Source organism: Lipotes vexillifer, unplaced genomic scaffold (assembly GCF_000442215.2).
Source record: "Lipotes vexillifer unplaced genomic scaffold, Lipotes_vexillifer_v1.1 scaffold37, whole genome shotgun sequence".
NCBI lineage: Eukaryota > Metazoa > Chordata > Mammalia > Artiodactyla > Lipotidae > Lipotes > Lipotes vexillifer.
This window is the reverse complement of record NW_006791811.1, coordinates 2,573,812-2,598,597: the sequence shown is the minus strand read 5'-3', so window position 1 is coordinate 2,598,597 and position 24,786 is coordinate 2,573,812. Positions and strand designations below refer to the sequence as shown.

Here is a 24,786-nt window from a genome sequence, read left to right as displayed (position 1 = left end):
TTTCAGGATTCAGTACAAGGTCACCTCTATAAAACTTTTTATGGCTCCCTTTCTCCCTTCTCCCATTTCTCCCCGTCAATCCTGAGAGATCTGATTTCTTCCTTTGTCGCCCTCACTGTGCTTCATCTGTGCTTTGTTTTTATCAGAGCACCTGCAACGCTTCATGCACTTTTTGCTTTTAATAGGCCCATCTCCCACTTCTAGCATGTAAATTCTTTAAGAGAACATGACCTGGCTATTCTCATACCCCCAGAGTACCTGGTATAAAAGAAGCCATACAGTAGATTGTTTGAATTGATCAAATATAAACAGAGGACTAGAAATAATAAGAAATTCTCAAGCAAAGCAAGACAAGTTTTAGAGGTCATATGTGAAAATTATAAAAGTGCTGGTACCTACATAAAGTCTGAATGTTAAAAAGCACTTCCATCTTAATCCTGGGAGGCAGATGGTACAGGATTCCCATTTTGCAAATGGGAAACAAAAGGTTGGAGGCATTCTATTAATAGAGCTAGAATTGAAACTGAGTCCAAAGCTCTTTGCTCACATGCCTGGTAGGTGCAAGGAATACCAAAAAGGCTTGTGTTACATTGGAAATAAAAGTGGGGAGACTTCCCTGGTGGCGCAGTGGTTAAGAATCCGCCTGCCAATGCAGGGGACACGGGTTCCATCCCTGGTCTGCAAAGATCCTACATGCCGCGGAACAACTAAGCCCGTGTGCCACAAATACTGAGCCTGCTCTCTAGAGCCCGTGAGCCACAACTACTGAGCCCGCGTGCTGCAACTACTGAAGCCCGCATGCCTAGCGCCCGCGCTCCGCAACAAGAGAAGCCACTGCAATGAGAAGCCTGTGCACCGCAACGGAGAGTAGCCCCTGCTCTTTGCAACTAGAGAAAGCCCACGTGCAGCAGCCAAGACCCAACGCAACCAAAAATAACTAACTAACTAAATAAATAAATTTATTTAAAGAAAGAAAGAAAGAAAAGTGGGGAAATGGGTCTCAGAAGGACTTTGGCTTTTACATTGCATGAAATTGGGACATACTGCTGACACTGGAGCAAGGAGTGACAGGATCTGACTTAAATCTTAACAGATGGCTGCTGGATTGAGAATAGGCCCTGCAGGGCAAGGATTGAAACAGGGAGGTCAGTTAGGAGTCACTGCAGTGATCTCGGTGGGAGATCCTGGTGGCTCGGGTGGTGGACAGGAAGGTGGAGAGATCAGATTTCACTGACCCAGTGGACACAGGGTGTGAGAAAAAGTGAGCCATCAGGATGACTAAAAGGGCTTTGCCTTGAGCAAACAGAAGACTGTAGTTGCCATTAGCTGAGATGGGGAATTCTGTGGGTAGAGCCAGTTAGTGGGAGAAGACCAGGCATTCAGTTTTGAACCTGCTGGGACATCTATTAAATATACAAGTGGTGATGCTAAGTAGGCAGCTGGATAAAAGAATCTGGAGTTTGGGAGAGAAGGTCTGGCTGGAGATGCACACTTGAGAATTGTCCACATATGTATACTCATAAAGCCATGAGACTTTAACTGACTTTACCAAAGTAGTGAGTATAGAGAGAGAAGAGGACCAGTGCACCTCAACAGTAGGGGAGAGAAGGAGCAGCCAGTGAGGCTGCAGAGAAGCCAGAGGATGGGTATCCTGGAACCACACGGAGTCAAATTCAGATGAGAATTGACCATTGGATTTAACAGGGTGCAGGTCATAATATTGTTACCCTCTTTGTATTTAAATGTGTAGATTTACATCATCGTTTTTAATGGCTGCAGAATTTCCCATTATGTGAAATTTTATTTAACCAGCTATTTTATTATGACCTTTTGGGTTGTTTCCAGTTTTCCATTATTATAAACAGTGCTATAATGAACATAATTTATTCATCATATATAATACTTTGTGAATTTCTATGATTATTTCACTAGGAGAAATTTAAGAATTAAAATCCTGGATCAAACAATTTGCAAAGGGTTTCCCTGGTGGCGCAGCGGTTGAGAGTCCGCCTGCCGATGCAGGGGACATGGGTTTGTGCCCCGGTCCGGGAAGATCCCACATGCTGTGCGGAGCGGCTGGGCCCGTGAGCCATGGCCGCTGAGCCTGTGCGTCCGGAGCCTGTGCTCCGCAACGGGAGAGGCCACAGCAGTGAGAAAAAAAAAAAAAAAAAAACAATTTGCAAAATCTACTTCAAGAAAGGCTGTTCCAACACACATGCTATTAACCATGTGTGTTCTCCCCAGTCAACTCCAATATTACCAACTCCTGAAAAGGCTCAGCCAGGCTTATAGGAATAAAAGGGCATCACATTTTAGTTTTAGTCTTCACTTTTTCTACTATATAAAAATTTTCTAAAATAAATGGATCTGGCTGGGCTTCCCTGGTGGCGCAGTGGTTGAGAGTCCGCCTGCCGATGCAGGGGACACGGGTTCGTGCCCCGGTCCGGGAAGATACCGCATGCTGCGGAGCGGCTGGGCCCGTGAGCCATGGCCGCTGAGCCTGCGCGTCCGGAGCCTGTGCTCCGCAACGGGAGAGGCCACAACAGTGAGAGGCCCACGTACCGCAAAAAATAAAAATAAAAAAAAAAAAAATAAAAAAAAAAAATAAAATAAATGGATCTGGCACCTGGGCTCACTAGGATTCCTAGAGTTTTATAACCTCAAAATTCTATTTCCACTTCAAATAATGTCTCCCTCAGACTATATAGGAATAACTTTCAAAAAGGTTCTAAAGGATGATGTTTGCACCTAGATGCTGCCGCTCCTTAAGAACCAAAGCAAAATTTAACCATGCCAAATTTGAAGGACAGTGCAAGTTATAACAATAATTCAATTATAGTAATGCCTTTGATTTGGGTGGCATCTAACCAACTGAAAACAGAGCTGAAAGAATATTTCTATGACTTTGCTTTTAAATGAGAACAGGAGGTGAGGCAATGTGTCTATCAAGTTATCAGTTAAGAGCCTGTGTATAGAAAAAAGTATTTAAATAAGTCTATAACAGACAATGTTCAGTAATAAATTATTTTCCCTGTCTTTTTTTTTTTTTTTTTTTTTTTCATATTTTACTACAGAGGTACTTCTGATGTATTATTAGTTAATATGTAATTTGTAAACTGCTACTTCATATCCTACACATACAAAATCATTTTACAAAAATGTTCTAAAAACTAGTAGATAAAACGTGTTCTGTGCTGGGCTGTCCCCTGCATTGGCAGGCGGACTTTCAACCACTGCGCCACCAGGGAAGCCCCCCTCTCAGTTTTTTAATTATAAAAAATTTATACAGTAAAAATAATATGAAATACTCTGGATGTTCTTTAGAGGAGTAAGGTTTCAGAGAAAACAAATCTGATTTTATGTTGACGTGAATAATGTCAATTATTTAATGTTTAATTGTTTATGCATCAGTGGGACAGTAGGAAAACTGCAGAAAATTGTTTCTGTTCTTTCCATTCCTCATGTCTATCACTGTAAATGATTCTGAGCTCTACTTGTGTGGATAATGGTTTCTGTTGAGTGATGGTTACATCTGTAAAGTATGGATAATTTTCTAGGACTTAATGAACTGTTTGGCATGCAGTTGTGACATTTAGTGCAGTACCCTGATGGTTGATTCTATTTAGAATTGATTTCACATCAAAATGTGCCTCTCTATTTCTATTCAAAAATAGCCCAGATGGAAAATGGATTGAAGTTGCATTTTTTTAAGGGAGAAAATGGCTCTGCTCTAGGTCACATTTATCTTTGAGAATATTCCCTAATAAAAAGAGCTAAAATCAACACAAGGTTTTCATGGTGCTTTTTAATGTATTATTTGTGTCTGCCATTGTGGCAAAGTGAAAATGCTTGTTCAAGAACAACTGCCTCTTCAAGACAGTTTGAAAGTTGCCAGGAAAAATAAAGCATCTAGGAATAAACTTAGCATGAAATGCATAGGATCAGCATGAAACCAAAAGAACAGCAACAAAAAACTTCAATGATCACTGAAGAACAACTTCTGCTTCCAATAATGAAAACCCTAGAGCTTTATTGAAGAACAAAAAAATGTGAATAAATTGAAGTCCATACCTTGTTCCTCAATAGGTTGGCTCAATATTATAAAGACATCAACTCTTTTTTATATTAATCTATAAATATACTGTAGTCCTGATCAAAAAACTAGTGAGAGAACTTGAATAAACAATTTTAAAGTTCGTGTGGAAGAATGAATAAGAGTAGCCAAGATCATTCTGGAAAAGAATACTCATTTGGGGAAGTGGAATGGTAGCAAGTAGTATTAAAGTGCACATCTACGATAATTAAAATGGTATCATAATGGCATGCAAGGCAACAGACTTTCAATAGGATGTAGCAGAGAGTACAGATAGGTCGGGATATGTGGCAATTCGGTGCACCGTCAAGAGGCACTGCAGGTTAGAGAGGCAATGAGTACTGCAGTCACGCAGTTCTGGATCAGTTGGTTTGCCTGGGAAAAAGGGTTAGAGTCCCTACCTCATTTCTTACATTAAAATAAATTGCAGATGTTGGCTTCCCTGTTGGCGCAGTGGTTAAGAATCCGCCTGCCAATGCAGGGCACATGGGTTCGAGCCCTGGTCTGGGAAGATCCCACATACCGTGGAGCCCATGCACCACAACTACTGAGCCTGTGCTCTAGAGCCCGCAAGCCACAACTACTGAAGCCCACATGCCTAGAGCCTGTGCTCTGCAACAAGAGAGGCCACCGCAATGAGAAGCCCACGCACTGCAACGGAGAGTGGCCCCGCCCGCCGCAACTAGAGATAGCCCGTGTGCAGCAACAAAGACCCAGCACAGCCAAAATAAATAAATAAATAGATAAATTTATTAAAAAATTAATAAAAATAAATTGCAGATGTTAAATGTAAAAGTAATATCAAATGAGCACTAGAAGAAAATATAAGTAAATATTTTATCTTGGGGAAGCTATTCTAAGCATATTTTTAAAAAGGGGGGAAAAGAAAAAAACTGATAGATTTGATTAATAAGAATTGATGTTGGGCTTCCCTGGTGGCGCAGTGGTTGAGAATCTGCCTGCCAATGCAGGGGACATGGGTTCGAGCCCTGGTCTGGGAAGATCCCACATGCCGCGGAGCAACTAGGCCCATGAGCCACAACTACTGAGCCTGCGCGTCTGGAGCCTGTGCTCCGCAACAAAAGAGGTCGCGATAGTGATAGGCCCGCGCACCGCGATGAAGAGTGGCCCTTGCTCGCCGCAACTAGAGAAAGCCCTCGCACAGAAACGGAGACCCAACACAGCCAAAAACAAATAAATTAATTTAAAAAAAGAATTGATGTTTTGGGCTTCCCTGGTGGCGCAGTGGTTGAGAGTCTGCCTGCCGATGCAGGGGACACGGGTTCGGGCCCCGGTCCGGGAAGATCCCACATGCCGCGGAGCGGCTGGGCCCGTGAGCCATGGGCACTGAGCCTGCGCGTCCCGAGCCTGTGCTCCACAACGGGAGAGGCCACAACAGTGAGAGGCCCGTGTGCCGCAAAAAAAGAATTGATGGTTCCCCCAAATACTCTAAATATGATTAAAAGGCAATTGGCAAATCAGCTTTGCAACAAATGGGAGAAAGAAATTAGGCTCTTATGTACTTAAATTACTGATAAATCATTAAAAGAAAGTGAAACATTCCCAAAAAATGGTCAAAGGACGTGAATAGTCTAGTTAGGGCGAGAGAGAGACATGGACATATATATACTAACAAACGTAAGGTAGATAGCCAGTGGGAAGCAGCCGCATGGCACAGGGAAACCGGCTCGGTTCTTTGTGGTCGTCTGGAGGGGTGGGATAGGGAGGGTGGGAGGGAGGGAGACAAAGAGGGAAGAGATATGGGAACATATATATATGTATAACTGACTCACTCTGTTATAAAGCAGAAACTAACACACCATTGTAAAGCAATTATACCCCAATAAAGATGTTAAAAAAAAAAAAAAAAGAACAATTACAGATGGCTAATGGATACATTTTTAAACCCTCAAATTGCAAATTAAAATAACGAAATTCCATTTGAAACCCAACAAATCGGCAAAGATAATAATAGAACTCAGAGGGCAAAGGAAATTGCACACTTCCTTTGGCTGGAAATCCTATAGTTAGGATTTAGTTAAGGAAACAACTAAGAAGGTAAGCAAGATACTATCTACAACCATACCCACTTTTTTATATCAGCGAAAAATCTGCCCATCAATGAGGTTTTGGTTAAAGGAATTATGGCGGGCTCAAACAATGTAATACAATGCAGCCACTAAACGTTATAGAAGAATGCAATGACATGGAAAAGTGTGTGTAACGTTATTTAAGTAATAAAGGCCTTTGTAGAACTGCAAGATCCTAATTATGCTTAAAAAAAGAAATACAGTAGTGAATATTTATATAGAGAAAAAAAGTGGAATGATACACATCAAATGTTAAAATTGTTAGCACTGGGTGAGGGGATTACAGATCAATTTAATTTCCTTATTGCTTTTCTGTTTGCCAAATTTTCTACAATGAAAAATATGTTGTAATCAGAACCCTCTCCCTCTATAATTATTATACATTTAGAAAGTTATAAAGGAGGCTACGCCTTTAAAGAGAATACTTAAGTTCTCATGGAACTGAAAAGGTGTGACATTTATTTCTAGCTTACAGGAGAAAATATTTGTTTCCTTATATGAGCTGCAGTAGGCAATCAGTGGGGGGTTGATTAACAGTGGGTTGCTAATCTTAAACTCTCCCCGGCTAAACAAAACAAATTAACATTAGAAGTCAATTAAAATATCAATGGTCTAAAAAAAAACAAAAACAAAAACCTTACTGACAAAACAATTAGTAACAAAGGCGATAAATACAGCAATAAAAACTGTGAGAAGGTCTGACAGGCAAATTTTGAGGGATGGATTTGCTGAGCTCCTGGGGCAGAGGGAGCCTAAGGAACGTCTCTGGAACTGAAGCTTGGTCCTCAAAAGCCAGAGTCTGGAGTGAGGTAGGAGGTAAGGGCCGCCAGCATTTGCAGGAGGGAAGTGCCGGTTTTGTGCCCATTTGCAAGTGAGCCAGTTTTCAGAAGCGACCATTAACACTGGAAGGGTTAAAACAACAGCACCACAACAGTATCTGTGCAGTGCCTTTCATCAAATAGCTTAAAATATCACCCTTAATCGGGGACACTTGGCTCTATCTCACCACAGAGGCCACACTGAAATCCCATCCTGGCCAATATAGTTCTAGAATCTTAGAATTGTGGACTTCCTGCAAAAGCCTACAGGTGGGAGAGTGGTCAGGGTGTGTTCCACAGACAGTGGGGAGCTTAGTGTGTCTTCAGTGGGCTGGGGGAGAGGGTCAGGAGATAGATAAGAAGCCATTTGAAAAAAAAAAAAAAAAGAGATAAGAAGGCATTGAGGATTGGTTGAATAGAGGAGTGATAGGACCTGAGTTAGGTTCTCGAAGGATCACTCTGACAACTGAGACTGGACTACAGGGGCTGGGATGGGGCCAGTTAGAGCCCCGCCCAGGAAAGTTCTCAGTAACACTTAACTGAATGAAGGACTTATTTAGGGATACACACCCCCTGCTACTTAGCCCAGTGCTCTCTCTGTTGGACCACAGGTTTGTTTAAAATTCACATCTTCTTGCAGAAGATCAGGAATCTTCCATGTCTGGAGTCATCTTAAATCTGAGAAATGAAGTTTCCACATTTAATTTAACACCAGTAGTCACTAACTTTCTCCTTTAGTAATTTTTATCATATCCTTGTATCGCTGGAACTATTTCAATTTCTAAAAATGGACTCACTATAAAAAACTTAAATAGACACTAGATGGTTTGACCTGGTCCTAAATCAATTAATAGATTTAAAATGCTAGTTTTCTCCACTACACATAAAAATAATAAAAGCTGTTCAAACAGGAAATTTTTATGCCCCACACAGAGCCATTTTGTATACGACAGGTGTGGTTCACGCTGTTTTGGACAGAGAAGAACCTGGAGATGGCATGTGTGCTAAGGGCCAGAGGCTGGGCTGGGTTCCATTGCCCACTGCAGCGGGATTATGTGAGGGAGACCCAGCTTCCGAGACCCACCGAAAGCACTGCAGCCGAAGTCCTAGGGCGAAGTGGCCAGCTTGGTACTCTTTTCCATCCATTACTGAAGGGACCGTCTCCGCGTCCTGCACAATGACAGCCATTTCACTGTCCCGTTTTCCCAGCATGCTTCGGTCGTTTATGTTGGCAGAGCCTATAAGGAGAAACAGTGAAACTGAACAATTTTCTTGTTCTGGCAGACACTCATTTGCCCTCCAGACTCAATTCTTCCTTGCTAAAAAACCCCTAATTTTGTTCAGGTATCAAGAGATGCTGTGCTCTAGGAAGGCAGGGTGCTCCCTAACCCAGGGGTAAATCTTGATCAGTCTAAGGCCAGTCACGGTCATTTCATTGTTTTTGCCAGTGATTGGCTTAGAAATGGGCACTTGTCATGATTCTAGTCAATGCAACAAAAGGCAAATCTGCCAGGGGCTTCTGAGGAAGTTTTTCTCTTTCTTATAAATAGATAGAAGAACAAGATGGTGTCACTTCCAGTCTTTGGATACTCTGGCTTGAAGGGCTGCATGAGGACATGATTGTGGGAGCTGCTGCAGCCACTTTGTAACCAAGGGACAAACAGACAAGTTGAACATGGCAGAGCAGAACGAAGAAAGACTCCAGGTCTTTTAAGTCACTGAGCTAGCCAACCCTAGAACCTTCTTATTGTCTGTTATGTGAAGTAATACATTTCCCTTATTGTTTCATATACTTCTAGCTGAATTTTCTATCTTGTGGCTCAAAGGATTTTAACTGATATAGTCATTAAGCACACAAAGAAACAAGAACACTTACCAGCTCAGTGTAGTAAGGTTTCATACTTAAGAATCAAATTCTGTAGACTTTTAACTCATGGTCACATAATTATAAATGTCAAAACACAAGAGGACCTTCACAAGCAATATAGTCCACTCCCAAATACAGATTATCATTAGTGGCTTTGGGTTTTCATTCTCTTGCCTCACTTGTGTGGCATGTCAACAGCTTCTGTATCAACTTCCCTCCATTCTATTTTTAAATCCTAAGGAGCTGAGAATGCTGACTTTCACATGTGAAGGGCAAGTCTTTGAATATTAGTTCAACCTGCACTTCCTGCGCTCTTCTGCTGTGTATTCAAAAACCTTACAACATTTTTGCACTAATCATCATGGATCCACACTTTTTTTTTTTTCGGTACGCGGGCCTCTCACTGCTGCGGCCTCTCCCATTGCGGAGCACAGGCTCCGGACGCGCAGGCTCAGCGGCCATGGCTCACGGGCCCAGCCACTCCGCGGCATGTGGGATCTTCCCAGACCGGGGCACGAACCCGTGTCCCCGGCATCGGCAGGTGGACTCTCAACCACTGTGCCACCAGGGAAGCCCCAGGATTCACACTTTTGAATCCTTGAGGTGTCCTACAAACTACAAAAGGGGCCTCTTTTTTCTTCTTGCTCCTCTTGCCCTAGTCCCACACTCCATGGCTTCTGCAGACAGGGAGCAGAAGAGTTAGGTTGAACACAAGCTCGGGCTACCGTCTGTGATGGGGACCATCAGGGTGTAAGGTGTTAGCAGCCCTACCCAGAGCCCAGATGGTGGGATGTTGGACATGAGAGGAAGCTGGCTCTTCCTGAAGAGTCTTTACTGCCATTTGCTACAATATGGTCACATAGTTAATACACAACTCTATGATAACTGTGGATGGGAATGGTGTCCCATAGGGACTCTGGGTGACAGAAAGGATGGAGCACCTCACAGAAAGTTGGGAGCACCATTAGAGCGCTGTAAGGTGGGCCCCACCTTTGGAACACTTTGTTTTGTTAGCAACAAATCAACCTTTATACATACACTTACATTTTAATTACACTATAAAATTTGTAGCCATGTCTTTGGGCTTAACATGGGGCCCAGCATTAATTTGGGCAAAGTCATTTAATCTTTCTCAGTTTTAATTTGATCTTTTATAAATCGAGATTATAATACAGACCTTGTAGGGCTGTTGTAAAAATTAAGTAAGACCATGTGAAAGCACTTACTGATCTATAAACTGCCCCACAAATGCTAATTATTACTGGCATTATTATCAGATACTCGTTACCTCGAGAATATCTGCACTAGAGAACATTGCCATAGGAAGGGAAGACTTGCTGGCATGTAGCGTTTGTATCAAAGAAGCCTCCTCTCTGGGTGAATCAACCGTCAGGGGCAAGGAATAAGGACTCCACAGTGCTGCTTTGGGACATCACTACCACAGGGCCCCAACAGAGGCCACTCTCGGGCCGGGGCTGCCGAATTGGGAGGACATAGCTGCTCTTCACCGTCAGGGAGACTGGGGATGTGAGCCCCCTAGAAAGCCACACACACACACACACACACACACACACACACACACACACACACACACACACACACACACACACACACACTTTCACACCAGTCCTCTCAGACTTCCTCCCATCGCCAGGGGAGGAATGCATTCCTGGCATTCTGAGCTGGAAGTCTTAGAGGGTGTGGTTCTTGTACTTCCTGGGCCCATCTGGAGTTTCCCAGAGCACTGACTCTCAACCACACTGGATAAGTGAGTTGGCTACTACTTAATAGGAATGTGAAGAAAGGGAAGAGAAAATTTCAGGTGAATTTAATAAATGAGATACCGAAAATGAGATATTGATGGATGTAAATGTTACCTCCCTTCTTGTTGTTAAACATTCCCATATTCTGAAAATCAAATTCAGAACAGCAGGTATAGTATTAACCCATTTCTATAGAACATACTAGGAAGAAGAGAGGGCAAGTGACCTCTAGAAAGATGCACACTGAAGGGTAAGAGTGGTGAGTACCTTCTGGCAAAGAGAGGGAGACAATAAGGCGAATTTTGACCTTTTACTCTCTATGAGCCCTTAGAGTTTTAATTGTTCACAAGAAATATGCTCTGTTTTCATGTACTATGTTTTATGGTAACTGCAATCCCTTGGTTTATTAGGACACTGCCTTGATAATTTTTGGAAAATAACCTTTTCTAAGTTTGCTCTTAGGAACTTTTTCAACAGTATGTAATATAGCAAAATAGAAAACAGTACATGAAAACTTATAAGTCCAACTTAGGTAATAATTTTAGAAAATCACTGAATTTATCACCCAAGCTGAAAAACAGAACATTACCACATCCCAGAAGCCCTCAGCTGTCTTCCCATTAACGACCTTCCCTTCCTAAGAGAGAATTTGTGTAGAATTTTGTGTTCATCATGCTCTGATGATGTTTTCCTAAACAAAAAATTTACTTTTGGCTTATTTTTAATTTGTGTAAGTGGAATCATATAGAAGATAATCTTTGGAGATTTGCTTCTTTCATTCAAAATCATGTCTTTGGGATTTATCTATGCATAATTGTAATGCATTATTTTCCTTGAATGAGCACCCCCAAACTTTTTATTTTATTTTATTTTATTTTATTTTTATTTTTTCCTCACTCCTGGGCAGCCTAAATAGCACAGGTGGGAACCCAGGTGGAAGCATCACCACCCCCCCCACCCCCGTTTATCACCTAACCTAACACAATGATAAAGAAAAGAGGACAAGAACAAAGTACCCTATGAGGTGAGGAATGCAAGATAAGCAGTCTGGCAGAGGCTAAAAATCCCCTTTACATGGGCTGCTTGCAATCTTGGAATCTCAGTTACCTTCACCACCCAGTGCCTATTTCAGCCTTACTCACCTTTCAGGTCTCAGTTTAGACATCACTTCCCACCTCTCCTCTCTCCCTGTCTCCCTCTCCCTCCCTCCACCCCATTTCTCCCTCCGCCTCCCTCTCCTCTCTCTCTCTATGTATATATAAATATATACTTAGAGAGAGAGAGAAACAGTATATTCTCATAGCGCCTCATTTGTCTGTAGCTTACCTGATTTTCCCCACAAGATGGTAAACTCTCAAAAGGGAGAAGTCATTCACTCTTGGGGTTTAAAGCACAGAGGGGACGTGTTTAACACGTTTTTTATTAGCGGATGCCTTTAGATGGGGCTTGCCTCTCATGTGCCACAGTTCCCCCAGCCCCGCCCCCGACTGCATCTTTTTGTCATAAGAATGCATCATTTGTTGACCTGCCTGACCCCCCCAGCCCCCCACCTCCTGCATCCCAGACCAGAGTAGGCCCTCAATAAGCATTTATCAGAGGGATGACTTTTTTCTTTTCAGGTTGGGTAAAGCACAGAACAAGATGGGAGTCAGTATTTCTTTAACGACCCCTGCCCCTCACTAGCCATGGCCCTCAAGACTGGACTGTCTTTACCTGCAGGAGTCCTGATGCCAAAAGCTCAGCCTCTCTGTACACCTGTGCCAAACTGAATCTAAGAGACACAGTTTTGGGCAAAGTAGAAAAGGATAGCTTTCCTGCTTTGCCAGGCAAAGGGGAACACAGCGGGATCCTGCCTTGAAAAACTGTGTCCCACCCAAACTTATTTTTTCATTCTACTGTTGATGGATGTTTGGGTCGTTTCCAGAGTTTTGCTATAATACACAATTATGTTCTGCATAGTTGTGTATGTTTCCTGGTGTACACATGTAGGAGTTTACCTGCGCTCTGTATGCAAGAGTGGAGTCCCTGGTGTTCCTCAGTGTTGTCAATACTTGGATTGTTCCTTTTTTTTTTTTTTTTTTTTGGTACACCTATGTTCACAGCAGCATTATTCATAAGAACCAAAAGGTGGAAGCAATGGCTCACGGGCCCAGCCGCTCTGCGGCATGTGGGATCTTCCCGGACCGGGGCACGAACCCATGTACCCTGCATCGGCAGGCTTACTCTCAACCACTGCGCCACCAGGGAAGCCCATGGATTGTCCAATTTTTAATTTTTGCCAATTGGTATTTTGAAAACCTGTTCTTTGTCTCATTATTGTATTAATGAGGATGAACATGTTTCATATACTTATGGGCCTCAGGTATGTCCTCTTTGGGGACATTCCTATACAGTTCCTTTGCCCATCTTTCTTCGGATACTGTCTTTCCTTATTGATTTAAGGAGTTCTTTATATGTTTTGAATATTAACTGTATTGCAAATACCTTTTTTCAGTTTGTGGTTTAGCTTTTTATTCTATTTATAGCATCTTTTAATGAATAAAGTTCTGAATTTTAATGCAGTTGGATTTATCTGTCATTTCCTTTGTGGTTTTGCTTTTTTAAAATGTCCTGTTTCAGGGCTTCCCAAGTGGCGCAGTGGTGGGGAGTTCACCTGCCGATGCAGGGGACGCAGGTTCATGCCCCGGTCCGGGAGGATCCCACGTGCTGTGGAGCGGCTGGGCCTGTGGGCCATGGCCGCTGGACCTGCGTGTCTGGAGCCTGTGCTCCGCAACAGGAGAGGCCACAGTGGTGAGAGGCCCGTGTACCGCAAAAAAAAAAAAAAAAAATTAATAAAATAAAATAAAATAAGATGTCCTGTTTCAGAAATTGTGAATTCTTCTATGGTAGGCAGAATAATGGCTCCCAAAGATGACTATGTTCTAATTCCCAAAGCCTGTGAATATGTTATATTACATGGCAAAGGGGAATTAAGGCTGCAGGTGGAGGTGGAATTAAGGGTGCTAATCAGCTGACCTTAAAAATAAGGAGATTATCCTGGATTATTCAGTTGGGCCCAGGATAATCACAAGAGTCTTTAAAAGTAAAGGGGGGCTTCCCTGGTGGCGCAGTGGTTGTGGGTCCGCCTGCCGATGCAGGGGACGCGGGTTCGCGCCCCGGTCCGGGGGGATCCCACGTGCCGCGGAGCGGCTGGGCCCGTGAGCCATGGCCGCTGAGCCTGCGCGTATGGAGCCTGTGCTCTGCGGCGGGAGGGGGCACCGCAGTGAGAGGGCCCCGCACCGCCCAAAAAAAAAAAAAAAAAAAGTAAAGGGGATTCAGAGAGAGATGCGGTTACAGAAGAATGGGTTGACATTTTGAGAACTTTCAGAGAGATCTAACATTGCTGCCTTCAAAGATGGAAGAAGGGAGGCATGAACCAAGGAATGTGGGCGGCCCGGAGAAGCTGGAAAAGGCAAGGAAATGGATTCATCTTTAGAGCCTCAGAAGGGAACACAGCCCTGCTGATATCCTGATTTTAGCCCAGTGAGACCCATGTTGAACTTCTAACCTATAGAATGGTTAGATAATACATTTGCGCTGATTTAAGCCAGTAAGTTTGTGGTCATTTGTTACAGCAGTAATAGACAACTAACACACAAACTCTACCCTGTTTTAGCTTACTTGTTTTAAAGGAAAACTGATTCTTTAACTGAGCATCAGTGGGCTACTCAGTACTTTCTACCCACTTGTGTTCCCTGTGCCTACAGTTTGGGAGTTCTCAGCTTGACTACACGGCGGCATCACCTAGGAAGCTTTCAAAAGATATTGGTGCCAAAACAAAAACAAAAAGCAAGAAAACCTTGATGCCTGGGTCTCAAACCAGACCAATGAGTCAGAATTTCTGGAAGTAGGAACCAGGCATTAATATTTTCCCCTAATACCACTCCATCCCTTCATCTATCAATTAATCCATCTTTGGGGGGGGGGAATCTATTTGAAAGTAAATTGCAGACATGAATAATCTTCCCCCTAAATGATAGTTTCATTTATCTGAACTGAAACTCATCTGTGTTCAAAATTGTCCAGTGGTGACAGTGAAAACATTTTAGGGGCTGATTGAGTGGAGACAGGAAGACACCTGTCAGAGTGATGGAAATATTCTGTATCTTGTTCTGGGTGGTGGTTACATGAATGTAAACATATGTGAATATTCATTAAGCTGTACACTTAAGGTCTATGCAATTTACTATATATAATAGCTTAATTAAAAAAGGATAGTCCACCAAAAAAAAAAAGCCACCAGGCAAACCTAAGGCAGCCAGGGTTGAGACCCACGGGACTCGCTCTTTACTGGGGTGGCCTTTCAACTACAGACTCTCAACAGCTGCTCTCGAGCCTGCCCCTTAAGCACTGATATCCATTCTCTCTCCATAGTTTCCCACATACCCACCTTCGCTGACCGTCTCTGGACCTTCTCGCGCCAGTTCATCAATATCCATCCTGATGTTTCTGGTGTTTAGTGGAAAGAATACCTGCCTCCCCTGTAGCCCATGAGCTGTGTAGGGCAGTGGCACTGTGTGATCATGTTTTGTATCTCCCTATTGTGTTGTGCAACGGATTAGTGAATACTAAAAAAAATCGTTTCACTTAGTCAACAGGATAGACTTAAATTCTATTTAAGGATAGCCTTGTTTTGTTTAGGAAAGCAAATAAATGTTAGTTCTGTTAAGTGCCAGTAAGATGAATTAGAAAATTGGACTTGGTCACAGATTTCGGGACCAACAGGGCCACCGGGGGTAAGAGATAATTAAAGGTATACACAAAAGAGATCTCAATGTGAGAAACCAAGTATTTCCTTGTGAGGAAAATAAATGAGGATAAACCATTAGTCATTTTTCTTACATCAATTATTCAATGATTCTGGCATAAGTCTGCCATGTTAGAAAATTTAATCACAGGTTACTTTAATTCCTTTTAAGCTCTCAACTACTTGCTTAACACCTGTAAAATATTGTCAACCTAACTTCTCAAGTTCCTCTTTGAGAATTTTAAACATTGTTCTCTGTCTGTGTTATGAAAACAGGCCAGATATCTGACAGCAGCAATAACAAGCCTGCTTCTCCTAGAGTTTCCACTGAGATAAAAAGAACAAAAGTACCTGTGGATTTTCCACGGGGGAAATGTGTTCTGCCCTTGGGGAAGGAGAAAAAGAAGTGCAGCCTCTAAAGAGTAGCATGTGAGACCTCGTCATACTCCCGAGGCCACATCTTCAGTTTCAAGAAAGTCGGTAAGAACGACGTGCAAAATGGATCCATTATTGCTAGCCTAAATAAACTGTAGCCTTTGAGGGGTCAGAGACCTTTCAAGAAATAAGTCAACTAAAAAACTCTACAAATCTGTTTAACTGTTAGCTCAGATACTGAAAACTACTTTGCATTTATACTTGATGTAAAGTAAAGCAGGCTGAAGGTCAAAATGACCTTTAAAAGGAAAATATTTACATCTGTCAATTTTTACTTCAAGAGTTATGAAATCTTGCTGAAGAGATCAACTGAATTTTATCTGGCTTTGTTTGTTTTTTCATTTCAGCAAAATCAATATTTTTCCTTTCCTCACTGTCATTGCCAAATTTAATATAAAAATATTCTGAGATTGGCTTCTGAAAAGCAAGACCAGAATAGCTTGCAGGAAATAAGAGAAAACTTGTATATTGGGGGAAGTAAGGGAAGAGATAAATCCTTAAAGAGCTTTGACCCCTATTGAGCAAGAACTTGAAGACACAAGATATATTTCTTAAATGCTCGATAAGTATTAAAAGAATGTCTGGGGCTTCCCTGGTGGCGCGGTGGTTGAGAGTCCGCCTGCCGATGCAGGGCACATGGGTTCGTGCCCTGGTCCGGGAAGATCCCACATGCCGTGAAGCGGCTGCGCCCGTGAGCCATGGCCGCTGCGCCTGCGCGTCCGGAGCCTGTGCTCCGCAACGGGAGAGGCCACAACAGTGAGAGGCCCGCGTACAGCAAAAAAAAAAAAAAAGAATGTCTGTGTGTGTACACATATATATATATATGTATCACCACACTGTGGTCTATGCATTTTCTGGCTTCTGAACTACTTTTTCTTTTCAAATCTTGTTCCAGACAAGACAGTCTCATTACTCCTAGGTATGAGATTTTTTTTTTCTTTTCTCAGTGGAGGATAGACCTGGAAAAGGCATATTTACTGCCAAAATTTTTCGAAACACCCCATGACACTTAATTTCTTAAAGAATAGTTAAGTATCTTATTATAGCTGAGAAACTACCTTTTATTTAAAATGGATGAGTGCAATTCCCAATAGTGGGACACAGCATATCTCTAAGTAACATCCCCCCCACCCTTGTCAATTCATTTATCTGGTTGGTTATTTATACTCTATTTCTCCTCCTGGCCTTTCAGTGTTTGTGTAACATGATATTAGAAGGCAAACCAATTCAATGATGGGAAAATGAAGCTTTTCAGGTGTATACAAGAATGAAGCTGCAAACCCACCCCTCTGGTCAAGATCTAATCTGGGTAGAATGTACAACCAGTAACTCTCCCGAATCTGTCAGTGGGGCGAGGACTGCAGGAACAGACTGCAGACCTTAGTCTAGGACTACATCATATCATTACTACACAATTTCCACCTCACTCCCGCCCCCAACAAAGCTGGTCTGCTCTGCACTCTGATTAATAACATCCAAAACATTGACTCCGGGGAAAAAATGGTAAGCACAGAGGCAGCAATACTTTAATATCCTTCTGATCCTAACTCTCGCAAAACTTCAAATCTGTGGTAATGCTTAGGTGGGTGTGATGCGCGCACGTACAAATTACCACGAGGTACTCATTTGTGACACATTTCCCTCCCCACATCTCCTCCTTCCAAGCCCAGAAATCTAGGTACTTGGATTCAAAATAAAAATAAGGGAATAATAAAGAATTAATGAAAGCAGGCTGATTATTGCACTGCTGGGTTAAATTGCTGTCTCTGGACACTGTAATTTACACGATGGCCATTTGATTGTTCTGTGGTTCTGTTACTTCATAGATAAAAGCAGGGATTAGACAGGACATAAGCAAAAAAGATTGCTTCGGAAATGTTTTAGATAACTGTGTGACTGTCCCTTTCAACTGCAAAGGAAGCTTTAGAGGAATAAAAAGAAAGACTGTTGCATGAGTTAAGGCAACTAACAAGGAATACAATTAGAGACCAAGTACTTACCAATAATAACAGTGTTGTCATCAGCAATTAGCAACTTGCTGTGGACATAGATAAGCTCAGTGACGAGGTTTCCTTCAAGCTCTGCGTGTGTTCTAAGACCACAGAAGGATATGTAATTTATCCACTGATTGCCGACTGTAAATTAAATAAGAAATCACTAAAATTAATATGACCAAGCTCAATAATGGCACCTTAAATTTTACTGTCTTTCAAAACAAATATACCACATAAACAGGTTAAGAATAGATTGTAAAATATATGTGTGTATGTGTATGTGTGTGTATGTGTGTATGTGTGTGTGTATAATTTCAGAATACATCTAGGATCTATTTTTGCTTTCTGAAGAGTTTTATATTGTTAATGTGAATGGAGATACAATTTTAAGATATCATACTGAAGTGATTTCTAAGAATTTCTTATGCCGAGCTAATCCAAAGATATATTCAAATATGAACATTTTATTTTAATGATTTGGTGAGCAACTACTGAAGAGTGATAAAGTATAGCTGCAGTAGATAACCCAAGATTTCAGTGTGACATTTGCATCTGTCTTAGTTGACACCTGCCGCTGTTTAAATCAGATGCAAGATGTAAGCCCAAACTACCCGATGTACACATACTTTGCAGCATATCCAGCGCAAGGCAGCAGATAAATTTTGCAGACTTTGGGTAAGTAAGAGTGTTGGCAATTAAATAACACTCCTCCTTCTAAATCACTAAAATTAGGAAAGAATCCTAAGTACATTTGACTTTGGAGAATTTTCTTCAGAGCAAGCAGGACTAGGTTTGTACTTTAAAATGTTGTCCTCTCATCATGTGAGGGTCATTTATGTGATAAGAAGAAATGCATTCCATATCAAACCAACCCATATTCATTACCCTGGCATGAGTGTTAGTCATGAGATTTTATGGTCCCTCTCCCACGTAGCAATCGCCCTGGATAAGCAAAGTCTGATACTAAGAATAAATGGAGTGGAACCAAACCATCTTAGATTCTTATAGAAAGAGAACATAAATTTTTAAAAGAATCTGAAGCATATACTAATAGAACCAATGGTAGTTCATGTTTCATTTACTGAAGTTTCCATGTATTACTGATGTTTTCTATTTTACTGCTGATGTATCTATTAAATTTAGGTATATTGGAAAGAAGTTTTGTTCATAGGTAATATACAGAGGTTCCTCCATTTACAAATAAACCTTCCCATATTTTATATTGACACATACTATAAAGTCTGTATAATTAAAACAGTGTAGAACTGCTACATAAATAGACAGCCAAACCACTGAATGGAATAGGAAGTCCAGAAACAGACCCAAGTAGGTTGGAAATTTTGCATATGATAAAGGCTGCATCTCTAGGAAAAGGGCTTTTTACATAACGGACTAGAATTTTTAAATGAAAGGTGCTAGTACAATTGCATAGCTATTTGAAAAAGATAAAAATTATATACATTTCTCCCAGCAATCATAAGAACTCCAAATAAATCAGAGATGAAAATGTAAGCATATGAATCCATACAAATGTTAGAAGAAAACAGGGTGAATTCCTGGTAACCTGAGTGCAGGGAAGGCTTGTAAGTATCTAGAGCCAATAAAAGAAAAGATCAATAATGTTGGCTAAATTAAAAAAAACATATTTGCATGACACAAAACACAATAAGCAAAGACAAATGACAAAGAGGAAGAACGTATTTGCAGTATACATTACAGACAATGAACTGAGTCTGAACATATAAAGAACTCAATAACTGAAGGGAGAAAAAGATCAAAGTCTTGACAGAAAAATAGGCAAAAGACATGAACAGACAATTCACACACACGAAAAGATACATTTGAAAAGACATACATTCTCACTCATAATAACAGAAATGCAAATTAAAACCACAGTGAGAAACCATTTTTTAACCTATGAGATTGGGCAAAAAAAAAAAAAAGTAAGATAACACATTCTATTGGTGAGACTGGGTTGAAGCAAGCTCTCTCTTACATTGGTGGTGAGAATGCAAATTGGTACAAACTTGGAGGGGAATTGGCAATATCTAACAAAACCACCTATGTGTTTACCTACTGACCTAGCAGTCCCACTCTAGAAACTTATCCTAAATATACACTTCCAACAAATAAGAACATATACGCACAAAGTTATCAATTGCATAATTGTAATTGAAAAATATTGAAAACAACCTAAATGTTCATACAGAGGAGAATGATTGAATCAACTATGGCAAATCTATACATGGGAGACTATGCAGAGCTAAAAAGGAATGAAAATCTCTGTGAACTGATACGGAGTGATTTCCAGAATGTAGCGTTAAATGAAAAAACAAATGCACAAGAAAATATGTGGTATGCTATTCTTATGAAAGAGATTGGGAGAAATAAGAAAATATACATGTATCTGCTCGTTTGTACAAAAAGAAACACAGCAAGAATAACTTAGAAACTGACAAAATTGGTTACCAATAGGGGATGAGTGGAATAGGGTGGAAAAGATGGGTGGGGAAGAAACTGAAAGGAAATATAGTGGAGTGGCACTTGTCTAAGCATGCCTTTTGTATAGTTCTGACTATTGGAAGTCTGTTACACACACGTAATCAAGAAAGACAGAGGAAAAAAGAAAAGCCTAAAATGAAATACAAATTAAAGCAATGAACCTAACTGTATTTCAAATTAATAACATAATCCAAGTAAATTTTCAACACTGGTTTTTGAGCATATACTCTTAGGCTAAAGACGAAAAGAACTGTAAACAAATATTGAATTCTAGTGAGATTTATTTTTCATAGTAGTATGGGCTACAGATTTTCGTGTATTCTAAGATTGAGGAAGTATATATATTAGAGATAACAGAAGGAATCCTGTGGCATGGGACTGGAATTATAAGTATCAGTATGGAGATAGACAGATAATAGATAGGTAGATAGATGGATAGGTAGATAGATAGATAGACAGATAGATAGACATATAAAAGATAATGTGTATACAAAAGGTCTAAGGGATTATTTCAGATTAGAGGAAAATAAAGATACATACAACACATGTTGCTGATTGAAGCCTGGGCCACACAGACAAAAAAAACATTTCCCCCCCCTTTTGCTATAAAGGACCTTAATTAGTAAGACAATTGGCAAAATTTCAATAAGGTCTGAAAACAAGATAATAGTATTATATCAATGTTAATTTCATTAATTTCTATATTGAACTATAGCTGCTTTAAAAACGTCCTGCTTTAGGGACTTCCCTGGTGGTGCAGTGGTTAGGAATCTGCCTGCCAATGCAGGGGACATGGGTTCGAGCCCTGGTCCAGGAAGATCCCACGTGCCACGGAGCAACTAAGCCTGTGAGCCACAACTACTGAGCCCATGCTCTAGAGCCTGTGCTCCACAACAGGAGAAGCCATCGCAATGAGAAGCCCACGCACAGCAACGCAACTAGAGAAAGCCCACACGCAGCAACAAAGACCCAACGCAGCCAAAAATAAATAAATTTATTAAAAAAAAAAGTCCTGCTTTTTCAGAAACACACATATATTTAGGAGTAAATGAGCATCATGGCTGCAACTTATTGTCAAATGGTTCAGAGGGAAAAAACCCATCCGTCTGTCTGTCTATCTATCTATCTATCTGGAAAGAATGGTAAAGCAAAGAAGGCAAATTATTAACATTTGGGAAATCAGGATGAAGGGTATATGGCAGTTCTGGAAATTCTTCCATAACTTTGAAATTATTTAAAAATATTTTTTAAAGATTAACGATACTGACTGGCTGTTAGCAGCCTGAAAAGCTTAAGACATAATAACTTGTAATTTCCTAAGGCACAGATTTGTGCCATTCCACAGCAGGTCTGGAGAGTCTCAGAAAGACTCCAACTAGTGGGCGAGCCTCACAGCCCACAGTCCATACCTACTCCTTCATCCTTGCTACAAAATAACTTTTTTTTTAAGGATTTTTTGTTTTGTCTTGTTTTAGATTTAATTTTATTTATTTCTGGCTGCGTTGGGTTTTCACTGTGGTGTGCGGGCTTCTCATTGGGGTGGCTTCTCTTGTTGTGGAGCGTGGGCTCTAGGTATGCGTCAGCAGTTGTAGCGCCCAGGCTCAGTAGTTGTGGCACACACGTTTAGTTGCTCCGCAGCATGTGGGATCTTCCCGGACCAGGGATCAAACCCGCATCCCCTGCACTGGCAGGCGGATTTCTGTCCACTGCACCACCAGGGAAGTCCCCAAAATAGCTCTTGTGTAGTGGTAAAAAATATTTATTTCTTTAGGAAAAATGCCTTTAAGAAGAAAGCTAAGGGTGAGTGCCAGTCACAGGGACCAGAAGAAAAACAAAGGTTCCAAGCCAGAAAGCAGACATTTTGATGAATTAAAGTGTGGCCTGTCAAATGAGGTGAATGGATCCACCACATACTCTAGTGAGAAGAAGACAAATCAAATAGAGAAATTACTTTGGCCAGTACAGTCGTCCCTCAGTACCCGCAGGGTACTGGTTCCAGGACCCCCAAGGATAACAAAATCTGCCCTACTCAAGTCCCTTATATATAAGATGGTATGGCATTTGCGTATGATCTACACACATCCTCCCGTACACTTTAAATCATCTCTCGATTACTTATAATACCTAATACCATGTAAATGCTATGCAAAAATTGCCTGCACGTGGCAAATTCAAGTTTTGCCTCTTGGAACTTTCTGGTTTTTTTTTTTTTTTCCTTTTCAAATATTTTCGATCTGCGGTTGGTTGAATGTGTGGATGGGGAACCTGCAGATACAGAGGTCTGACTGTACTTTATTCTGTGAAGGAAACTGGCTCAACGAGTAACAGGTACAAAGTTGGTGATGTTAACTTGTGGTGTGAGGATATACTGAAACAGTGCCTTCTGAAGAAAATATAAGAAAGCCAGGAGCATGACAGGTATTAATAAGCAATAGATAGAAAAGAATCATGAGGGGTTCTAACTTACATGTTATGGAGCTATGTGAGAATCTGGAGATTTATATAGGCCCCTAAGACATATCTGTTGTGAACGTTGGTGCATATATATCGATAGCTCCAAAGATGAGAAGTTTGATACAATAGACTCTATGTTTGTAAGGACACTTTGTGAAAGGACTTGAAGAGTTGTTACCGGCTTTTGCTGCTTAAACAAGCACTTCCTATATGTATGTTTCTAATCCTGATTGAATACCTCTAGACCTTGTGTTAAAGGAAATTGGCTGCTAAAATGCCATAATTCACAACAATTATAAAAATAATAAAGAAATGCCTTAAATTAAACACTAAATCCCTGAAGATTAGTGTAACAGAAAATCATACACTAATCGCAGCTGTTTTTCTTTTCAGGAATTTTAACATATTCGTAGCAGCAGTTTTGTTATTTCTAAAAACTATAGCTCTCTATCCAATTAGAGATTAGTTAGTTCATGTATTTAAAACCCACTATACATTTACAAAAACAAAACCAACAACACAACATTGTACCTCAAAAAGGGGCATTATGTAATTAATCTGTTCTTCCATGTTCAATGAACATTTTCCCCACTGAGATGCGTGATTTTGACTTGTTCCCAGGGTACTTGGAACTCTTTTCATAAGAGGGCTTAACATTGAAATTACTTCTTATGTTAAAATCCAATTTTTCCCCAGAATAGGCAGAGGCAGGAAAAGGGTCCAGAGCCAAAGAAAATGCCTTATAATAAGTTCAGGACACTTTTATGGTTGAGAAACTAAATAATAGGCTTGTTCTGACTTCTTATTCTCCTATAACCTCACCTTTGCATTTTTACTAGCCACTGTTATTACCGAATGGCTTTCCTGATTTTGTTTTTAATCAATATATCTTTTAGAACCTTACTCATTCACTATCAGTTTAATTTTCAACTGTTAGAAAACAGAGATAGGGTAATACTCTGGTAAATCTATGTCCTGGATAAAATTAGATACACCTTTTGAAAGTATTTATTATTATTATTTTTTAATATTTATTTATTTTCCTTAATTTTTTAGCTGCGTTGGCTCTTAGTTGCGGCACATGGAATCTTTGTTGAGGCTTGCAGGATCTTTTCGTTAAGGCGCGGTCTCTTCGTTGCAGTGCTTGGGCTTCTCTCTGGTTGCGGCGTGTGGGTTTTCTCTCTCTAGTTGTGGTGCGCGAGTTCCAGAAGGCGTTGGGCTCTGTAGTTTGTGGCACGCGGGCTCTCTCTTTGAGGCGTGTGAGCTCAATAGTTGTGGCGTGCGGGCTTAGTTGCCCTGCGGCGTGTGAGACCTTAGTTCCCAGACTAGGGATCGAACCGGTGTCCCCTGCATTGGAAGGTGGATTCTTTACCACTGGACCACAAGGTAAGTCCCTGAAATTATTTATTATTGGTGATGTACATGTCTTATGTCCAAAGTTCTTTCTAAGATCTTTTAGATTGAGGAGACCATTAGTGAAAAATTATTGAATACCACACACCAATAGGTAAGTATAAAATTATGTAGTCCTAAAAGCTTAATTCATTATTTTAAAACTTCCAAGTCATTTAAAAATCCATATGCCATAAAATTCACCTCTTTAAAGTATTCAATTCAGTGTTTTTTTTAAAGTATATTCACAAAGCTGTACAATCATCACCACTATCCAATTTTAAGACATTTTAATTACTCCAAAAAGAAATGTCATACCCATTAGAAATCACTCCCCATTCCACTCTCTCCCCAGACCCTGGCAATGACTAATCTACTGTCCTGCCTCCAAGGATTTGCCTATTAAAAACATTGAATAAAAATGGAATTATACAGGGCTTCCCTGGTGGCGCAGTGGTTGCGAGTCCGCCTGCCGATGCAGGGGACACGGGTTCGTGCCCCGGTCCGGGAAGATCCCACATGCCGCGGAGCGGCTGGGCCCGTGAGCCATGGCCACTGAGCCTGCGCGTCCGGAGCCTGTGCTCCGCAAGGG

General features: G+C 41.0%; 1 protein-coding gene across 2 annotated transcripts in view; it reads right to left on the bottom strand.

Annotated features, from left to right (window-relative positions):
* PLD1 (phospholipase D1) overlaps positions 1-24,786 on the bottom strand; it is a 119,132-nt gene that overhangs the window by 3,356 nt on the left and 90,990 nt on the right. For both annotated transcript variants that reach the window (XM_007464713.1, XM_007464714.1), the window contains 2 exons: positions 17,853-17,987; positions 8,086-8,239 (listed from right to left, as the gene is read on the bottom strand). In XM_007464713.1, coding sequence (XP_007464775.1) covers positions 8,086-8,239; positions 17,853-17,987 — 289 coding nt within the window. The remainder of the gene's footprint in view (positions 1-8,085; positions 8,240-17,852; positions 17,988-24,786) is intronic.